Here is an 8,961-nt window from a genome sequence, read left to right as displayed (position 1 = left end):
CAAAAAAGCCTAATTTTGATTGGTGGAATCAGGTGTGCCCTGGATCAATGACATGGCAAACATCCATCCATTCATACACAGATACACCCCATCCATCCGTCCAACCCACCGCAACACAAATCCGTCCAACCCCACCCCCTCTCTCTCTCGTGCGAATCCCACCCACCCACCCACTCATCCCCTCCTCTTTCTCCTGTTCGACTCACTTGCCGCCGCTACCTCTCTCCCTCGCTGCCATCCACCACCCATGCCGGCTAGTTCCAGTGATCTCCGGTGGCGCGCATCACGCCCCCAGGTGCCCATAGGTCCGCACCTCCTTCCCCTCCGACCAGAATCGGCGCTCAAGCTGTCCACCCCCCCCCCCCCCATGGCTAGCTAGGGTTTCGGCCGCCACAATTAACTTAGCCGGGATCCGCCACATTCAGCGTCGGCGAGGCATGCGGGCGCCAGATCTGGCACTAGCGTGGCCCAAGTTGGTCCCTCTCGTCCTTGTTCGCCCCACCCTCTTCTCCCCATCTCCCCTCCGCCTACCTCCCAAATCCCAACTCTCGCTCGATGCAGATGCTCGCACCGACCGACTCGATGGATCGCATCGACCATGCGCGGGGCCGCCTCGCAGTGCTCTCTTCCCACCTCCTCGGTGCTGGCATGGAGGGCGCGGACCTTCTCTCCTCCCCCCTTCTGTGCGTGAGGTGTTGTACATGTACAACGTTGGTGTCGTGCAGAAGAGGCCAACGCCGTCCTCGAGTGCCTCCGCCACCAGGTGCATGCACTCCCGTCATCCCGCTAATCTCCGGTCTCTACATGCAAGGTGGTGTCTGCATCGAGCCGGGCTTCTTCGCCGTCCACCAGGACTTCGTCGTTTGTGGCGTCGCCCACTTCCTCGATGTTGCCGGCAAGTTGGTATTCGACGACCGCCTGCACGTCCTGCTCCGGAGGTCCGAGACTGGGCTAATGGTCAACACGCCGAAGCTCATGGCGCCCTACACCTCCCAGCCAGTGGCCGTGCCGGAGGACTGCCGCTCCATGTTCATCACCTTCTCCAAGGGAAATGCCCTCCACCGCGAGGATATCGTCCAGTACTTCAGGCAGTAAGTGTGCACTTAGACTAAGTTTATACACAAACACAAGTACTAAGATCTGCATGCAAGATGATTGGAACTGGATCATGCATATATCTGATGATTGGCGTGCATGGATGCATATATCTAATTCATAGCAGTTTGTTTGTTGCAGCTTTGTCCCTGACCGAACTTGAAACCTATCTATCAGCCATGAAAAAACATGGTTCAGATAGTGCAGCAGCTCTACTTGTGACTAGATCGCTTGCCTAATTTGTGGGGTTCACTAATCTAAAAAATGAACATAATTGCTTGGTTCGTCTCGATGCTAAGGCTTGTTGATTTGGTGGATTCCCCCATGTAGTTGTTAGTCTAGGTTCATAACTGAAATAGGAATTTCACAAGCAGGTACTACATTGTAATTTTCTAATGACCCTGTTGACTATGTTTGGTCTCATCTGGTTGTGCACTTGTGCTAGACTTGAATATTTCCAAAGTTTAACTCAGAGTACACATAACAGTTGGGGTACCATGTTATCTTCAAATGGCCATCTTATTTCTGGGATCACTTTGTGAATGTGTGTGGTTCTCAAATCCCCTAGCGTGTGTCACCTCCAATATGATTTCTCAAATGCAACATTTTGCTCCACAAAAAGAAAGTGCATCATTCTGCCATCGATGTCATCTATATATCTAACCAGTGCTTTTTTGGTACATGGCACACACGAACATGCTGGTGACCTTAATCAGGCAGGCAATGCACACTTCACTGAAGGAGATAGCACAGTGTTCGAGCAGCGGGTGAACCGCCTGGAGGCCGACCCCCCCCCCCCCACCGTCATGCTCTTCCACGCCAGCACCAGCACCAACAGCCTCCCAATGCTCGAGAGTAAGCGACAAATATCCTACCAACAATTCTTCATCAAGCTATGTTTTTGTTCTGAATCCTAACGTCGAATGTTCAGAACTTTTTGTGAGAGATTATCTTTTGCAATATTTTGTCCTGCGTTCAGAAATTTACTCTTGGAACCTAGCTTTTTTTGCCGTCATATGCTTCTTACAGTAATCCACATTTCGTGATTTGATGCTATGTTCCTGTAGTAGTAATCTTGTTCTAAATGATAGGGATCCATTCAGACTTCAGCCATTCATTGTTGGATTGTGTTCTTATAGTGGCTCCTGCTGCTGCATATGATTTCTGAATCTTATGGGTTACTATTGAGGCCATCTATTGTAGTTTCCTGCTATGCTTCTTCATTTCTTTGTTCATTAAGAATTGAGGTAAGCTTCTGTGATAGATTCTGTCTTGAACTTCTAAATTTTGATAGCCAATCTGCTACTGTTTTCTAATGCATCTGATCTGAATTGAGTCAAGTTTCTTGGTATACTATGTTTATTTTCTCTCCTAATTCAGACAGGCTTTAGTTATGGATTCAGTTCTAATTTCCCAATTCTTATAGCCAATTTGTTGTTGTTTTTCTGATGCATCTGAATATTATGATGGAACCTGATGGCTAACGCATGGCTACTTTGTGATGCGTGGCACGCGTTTGGCAGGCAGAAAGTGGAGCCAGAAGCAGCACCGGCGGCAGTTGAGTCTCAAGGAAGGCGTCCTGAGCACGTGATCGTCCACCACCGACCACAAGAAACAAGGTTTGCTGCTCTGCTCTCCTCTGCTAGATGTAAAGCGCTGCTGATGTATGATTGGCCGGTTCTGTTCACCTTGCTAGAGTTCCTTGGTAAAATTAACGATCTCAAACAAAATGCAAACTTTGACATTTACATATGAGTTGTACTTTTTCTTCAGTTCATGAGAGTATATTTATATGCTCCCTTCAGCATGGGATAATTCTGGGGCAAAATTGTGTTGTGAGCAGTGAAATTGCGTGATTGCTCATCTTACTAGTGATTTATTTTCACATGTTGTCATCTTGCCTCCTAACTAGAAACCGCTACACGCACATAAAACTAGCACTGTCACGTGATTCTACTTTTTCAGTAGGAGCTGTCAAACAAAAAACACAAGCTTGTAACATTAAATGAACTCCTTTAAGTTCTTGTGTTTTTCTGTTCGCACATTGAATAAATTGGGCGTCATCAATTACTAACAGATTCTTCTCTCGGCTTGTAGCTTTCATGGACTAGTATACAACTTGACTCACTTCTAAGAAGCTCGTCTGCAAAACTATGATGCTGGATTTTCGTAGTTCATTTCATTCACTCTTTTGTACAATTGGCTATCATGGATGTAATGTCATAGTACTGTAGAACAACATGATGGACTTGTACAATAACTTATTATGTTATGTAAACCTGGAAGATGTATTATGTGGTGTTATATGATGGATGATTTTAATTCGACTTGGAGTTTTCTTGATTTGAATATGAAATAGTGTTGGATTTAATACTGGACAAATAATTGGGTTGAAAAGTCCAACCAAATAAAATGAAACCAAATTCTAGAACAAAAACAAAAGTAAATCTAATAAGGGCAAGGCCCAAATAAGTGGATGACGCAAAGAAAATAAAGAAGCCCGAATTACTGGGCTAGGTCCATGCAGCTAAGCAAAATAAAGAGAAAAAACATTAAATGGGCTGGATTAATGGGCTCGGCCCATTTAAAACATCAAATTGGACAGGGTTGATTCTATGCCACGTCAGCTTGCCCTGTTAGATCCGACGTGGCATGGGCAGATTGCTAGTGACCAAAATAATTTCAATGCTTTCATTTGGTCATAAAATCCTACTACCAATCCAGCAAAAAGGTCGTTATAGTTCATTAGAGACCCTCAGCTTTTGACCGTTTGTTTTTTGGTCGTAAAAAGGTCGCAAATGGAAATCAATGACCATTCGGTGACCAATATTGAAGGCCGTTAGTTGACATATTTCTTGTAGTGTTGCATGGCTTATTCGAATTGGTTTTGACTGTAGTTTAGTTTACACCAACAAATTTAGGGATCTTGGGATGAAACTTTGTGGAGTATACATGTCTATGCAAGGACTACAATAATGCCAAGTTTGAGCTGAGGTAGAGCATGGTAGCTAGTACTTGCCATTCAAAGCAACATTTCAGCCAGAAATCAAGTTTCAGATGGGCTGCTCATATTTCCCACATGACCATGCCATATATTGGTTTGAAATGATGCATTGGCATGCTAGAGACTCTATGGAAAGAGGTGGGTGCATTTTATTAAGCAGAATCATAGCAAGAGGGGTAAAATAGTGCTGCCAAGGTGAAAATGAGAGGTAGATACATGGGGTCACCCTCCAATAATTGATCAATGGCCATGGCAAGGTTACTCGAGGTAAAAGGGGACTAGAGAGAATTGTGGTAAAGATTTTAGCACAAGGGAAATAGTGGAATGGGCCTAAGCACCAACTTTCGTAAATAGACATAAGGTGTTTGATGGATGTCAGGGCTAGCAAATGGACTCCATTTGCTATGAAACTTAACAGGATCACATAATAGGTGAAAATAGGTTTGGACACCATGAAAAACGCATGAAATGGGAAGAAATGGCTTTCTATATATAAAACCGTGCAAATCAATTCTCACAAATCCACATCTTGGTTTAGTGGCATTATTTGAGCATTAGGGCATGCCCAAAAAGTTTGGGATCAATTGGAGAAACTTTATAATGCAAAGTTTCCCAAAGCTAGAAATCAACAAAGAAGGTTTCGAGGGGTTTGGGACAAGTTCTTCTATTCTCCTTGATGCACCACTTGGTGTGGATGCATTATTAGAATATCAGAACATGTCCACCAAATTTGAGCACAATTGGAGACACTTGGCAATGTAGAGTTTCTCAAATTTGGATGTGGACAGATAGGGTTTGGAATATTTAGCTCAACCAAATCAACTTGGATTGAGATGAAACTTGTCAAGATCATCACGTATATCATGGGTGACATGCTAGAATTTTAATCAAATTTATTGACAATATTTCTTATAGAAATATTCCAAAATCTTGAAATAGGCAGGCAGGGTTTTGAAGTGTTCTGCCTAGTATTTTGAACTTGACCATGTGTTGAAACTCTTATATATGGAATATATATGTCAACTGAGTTTCCCTAAACTTTCTCAAATATTCTGAAAGCAATAAAAATAACTTTTCTTCATAAGGGACCATTTCTGGCCTCAGAGAAAGGTATTTAAATAAAATAGTAAAATAACTTTTAAAATAATTTTATTGTGGTTTTGGAAATACATTCTCATAATGGGATTTAAATAAAATATTTGGTGCAAAATAACCTCCCTAATTTGAGGATTTGTAGTACAAATCCCAACTAAGGGTTTTTTGAAAGCCTAAATCAAGGATATGCTTTTTGGTGAAAATAATATTTGGTAAAATAGTTTCTAGTCCTATACACATGGCATGATCATTAGGCAAGGCTTTGGGCAAGGAGGTGAGTGTGGAGAGTAGAAGGAACGAGAGTCAAACACAGGCATACAAGCAAGCAAGCAAACAACAATCACTTCAAGCATCACAAGCACTCATAAAATTTTTAATTGGTCCTAATGTTTGAGATAAGTTAATTTAGTCAGGAGAGTCAAAACACAGGGTGTGACAGACCGTACCCCCTTAAGAAAATCTCGTCCTCGAGATTTGTTAAGGTGGTTGCAAGAGCTTGTTCCTGCTTTGCCGCTGAACACAGCAATAACGATTTATTTTAAAACACCCGCTTCGACGAGGTCACCACAAAAATGACAATAATTAGTGCGTCTGAGGTTTACGATGATTTTTGGAAAAAAGTAATTTTTTTGAAACTACCGATTGTGCTAGTCGTACCAGGTGCTTGGTGCCTACTGTCGCTCACAGGTGGGCCTAGGGCCCACTATCAGCCTCTTCTTCCTCCTCCGATCCTTCTCCTCCTAACGTGTTCCTGGCGCTTTCGCCACTTGCGGTACCTAAGGGCGTAGGGTGACCAAGGCCGCCCTGCGGTGGTGCCCGGCGAGCAAGCTGCCAGCGCAGCGCACACTCACCTCGCGGGCTAGTGCTTGTCGGCGCTGCTCGTAAATTCCCTACGAGCACCGACGACCGAGCAACGGGCATGGCTAGTGGCTTTTCTAGCGGCGCATCGAGCTCGATCTATCAAATGGCCATGGAGTCCCTTTCTTGTTCCTCACAGCCGGCTTTGCTCCCTACTTCTGCTCCCGCCTACTCTTCTGCTTGAAGGTGCTCGAAGCGAGGCTCAAATGGCAGACAAGCTCCCGGGGTGGCTTATAATCCTCCTATCTGGAGCGGCGGCGATGCTGATCGGGGTCTCGACGTTGTACTGCGCGATCATTCATGATGATCTTCATGATGCTGCTGCTCTTCGTGGTGGCTCTTCGCGGTGGCAGGGTCCATGACGACTAGGAAACCACGCTGTGTGCGAGTGGTGCTAGTGTGTTAGCAGCAACTCATCGAAATAAATACCCACATATTTCCTGCCCAAGAACAAATTGTGGTGTGCCGCAGAGGTAGTCGGTTAGCTACTAAATGTTTGTGTGGTTCTACACTTAGTGCACGTGGTGTAGTGAATGTGGTTGTGGTCCGGTGGATGTTTGTTTCCGGTGTGTCTTCACATGTCAAGTCTTCTAGCCTATGTGTATCTTCATGCCATAGTCGACGTAGCCCGTAGAATAGTTGCAATGAACCTTGTTGTCTCTTCTCCATCGTGGTGGCTTCTCAAATGTGTCGATGCTTCACCTTGTTTGTGTGGGATTTTCTTCTGCTGTTTGGAAGTTGCTTCGAGGAGCCCATTTTATCAAGGTAATGGCTCATGCTCAAGAGGCATGGAGCTCGGTGGAGTCTAGAATTCAAAGGATGTGAGTGAACGTGTATCCTCTTATCCCTAAGCACATTCCTTAGAAGCCAATAGTCTAACCTCTCGGTCTAGACAAAATCACCCTATATCATCGACAGTACCAACTCACATAAGTCAACTCGAGGGTGTGAGGGAGGTGTCGGATTTCGGGCTCCGCAAAACCCTAAGGATTCGAACTCACGGGCGCGTGCGGAGTCCAGTTAGCAGCTTCGGTTCACCAGACTTGCTACTCAATAAACAAAGCAAAGAACTCACTTGATGTTGAGAAAGACAAAGGACACGTCAGTTTACCCAGGTTCGGGCCATTGGGAAGCGTAATACCCTACTCCTGCTTTGGTTTATTGCCCTGCGAGGAGGTTGGTGGATGAACTAGTACAATGCTTGTGAGCCACTGGAGGCCCGGTCGCTTTTAGCCGTGCTGGCGGGAGGATGAATGGTCTTCCCTCCTCTATAAAGCAACCTACGCCCTATTTACACTGGTGGCCCCGGTCCTCTTCCCTTATAGTTTCGGTGGGAAGGGATCCCACAGCGGCCAATTTCAAAGGGGGGCAAGGGAACATGCCCCCCTACCCAAAGGTGGTCTTCGCGTGCAAAGTAGCTACTCGCGCTGCAGGGACGGGTATGGGAATGAGGTCGGCCCTACTGGCGGGCGGTGATCGCTTTGTTGCACCAGAAATGAAACCCTTGGAAGATGCCTTGGGGACCCTGGTACGCCCTTGCCCCCTTTGCACTAAAGGGGAAACTGCACCGTCCTGCTGCATGCTGCTCGCGTGTCCTTCCCATGCATCATCCTTGACTCCTGAGGCCGAGCCTTGCCTCGGAATGTCCGCCGCTCTGGAGGGGTCATGAAGGCCCCCTTGCGGGTCTTGATGTTGTTCCTCCTCGCGAGGCTTGGCCCCTCGGGAGGGCCTTGCCTTGAGTGACGTCGAGCCTGCGGGTGTTTAGTTGGTGAAGTGGGCCAGCCCTGGGCCGCAGATAGGCACGTCCGGGTACCACCATTCCTCGAACGCCGACAGTAGCCCTCGGGCCCAAGGCGCGCCCGGGTTGGCTTCCTGGCGAAGCCTTGGGGGCAGCCTGAAGCGTCGCGGGCCCTAAATGTCTGCGGACCAGGCTCCACACGTGCTGCGTAGCCAAGTGGCAACACCCCGAGTTCCCGAGGCGCCCGGAGATGCGCCTGGTCAAACTCATGCAACGCCTGGATGCCGCGCGAGCCATCATTGCTTCTTGGAGGCGACGCTTGTGGACACGTCGTGCGGGCGTGCCCCCTCATGAATTGTGTGGGCCCGAGAACGCGAGAGGGTTCCAGCCCGTTCTCGGTGACCTATTTAACCTAACGAGGGCAATAAGGCTCACATTGCTTCCGTCTTCTTCGTATTCCACCTTGAACCCTCCATTCCCTGAGCATGGCGCTGGTGAGGAGATACTCTGTCGTCGAGAAAGGGAAGGCTTCCGGTGAGCGTCTTGTTGGCCCACCTACCAAGAGGGGCCGAGGCCGCCCTTGGCAGTATGCGGCGGTGTCAGTGCAGGCCTCTAGCGGGCGCGCGTGGCTCCGCCCTTCCCAGAATCACCATCGGTGGCGCCGGTGGTGCGCCAATGAGCGCGAGCGTGCGCTGCGGCCGAGGTGGAAGGTCGGTGGTGGCCACCCACCCCCAGCGCCCGCGACTCTATTCACATGACACGGCGACGGAGTTCATGACATGGGTGGATATGCCGGAGATCACCTGGTTCCAACTCCCAAGCTTTTTCGTGAAGGCGCTACTGACCGGCGGGCTCTCGGGCCTCTGGCTGCAGGCCAACGGCTGCTGCGGCAGGGCGTCCTGTGTGGAGGTCGAAGTCACCCCCCGCGGCTACGTGTATCTGAACCCTGGGTGGCAAGCGTTCGCCCATGCCCGATGCTTGAAGGGGAGGCGCTACCTCCACTTCAAGTACAACGGGGAGGCTACGCTCTTCGTGAAGATCTTCGGGATGAGGGAAAGCGTGTGGGTTGCTGCCCGAAACACGCCGGCCGCGGTGATCCCTTGGATGAGCCCGTCTCTGGCGGTGGGCACCGCGCCTCGAGCAGCAGCGACACCCCCTCCGGGAGGAGCCC

The 8,961-nt window shown here is 48.2% G+C and overlaps 1 protein-coding gene across 4 annotated transcripts; it reads left to right on the top strand.

Moving 5' to 3' along the window:
- The first annotated feature begins 457 nt into the window (after nucleotides 1–457).
- LOC123396131 lies at nucleotides 458–3,422 on the top strand. Of its 4 annotated transcripts, XR_006609896.1 has the most exons (5): nucleotides 458–472; nucleotides 562–1,091; nucleotides 1,223–1,950; nucleotides 2,619–2,714; nucleotides 3,193–3,422. XR_006609896.1 is itself a non-coding variant. In XM_045091180.1 (4 exons), exons 1-2 carry the CDS (start codon nucleotides 556–558, stop codon nucleotides 1,332–1,334), a joined length of 648 nt encoding a protein of 215 aa, XP_044947115.1. In that variant the 5' UTR covers nucleotides 500–555; the 3' UTR covers nucleotides 1,335–1,950; nucleotides 2,619–2,714; nucleotides 3,193–3,422. The 4 variants fall into 4 exon arrangements, 3 of the variants coding, with proteins under 3 accessions (XP_044947115.1, XP_044947117.1, XP_044947116.1); XM_045091180.1 differs by lacking the exon at nucleotides 458–472 and having other exon boundaries at nucleotides 500–1,091; XM_045091182.1 differs by lacking the exon at nucleotides 458–472 and having other exon boundaries at nucleotides 501–1,091; nucleotides 1,237–1,950.
- Nucleotides 3,423–8,961: the final 5,539 nt, after the last annotated feature.

Source organism: Hordeum vulgare, chromosome 5H (genome assembly GCF_904849725.1).
Source record: "Hordeum vulgare subsp. vulgare chromosome 5H, MorexV3_pseudomolecules_assembly, whole genome shotgun sequence".
Classification (NCBI taxonomy): domain Eukaryota; kingdom Viridiplantae; phylum Streptophyta; class Magnoliopsida; order Poales; family Poaceae; genus Hordeum; species Hordeum vulgare.
Note: the sequence above shows the minus strand (reverse complement) of the source record. Positions and strands in the feature narration are given on the sequence as shown.

Bases quoted from the DNA above. Each gene is read 5' to 3' on its own strand.
- LOC123396131 (XM_045091180.1), top strand. From the start codon at position 556: ATGCAGATGCTCGCACCGACCGACTCGATGGATCGCATCGACCATGCG. The intron at 1,092-1,222 runs GTAAGTGTGCAC...AATTCATAGCAG, and splicing joins ATCGTCCAGTACTTCAGGCA to TTTGTTTGTTGCAGCTTTGT.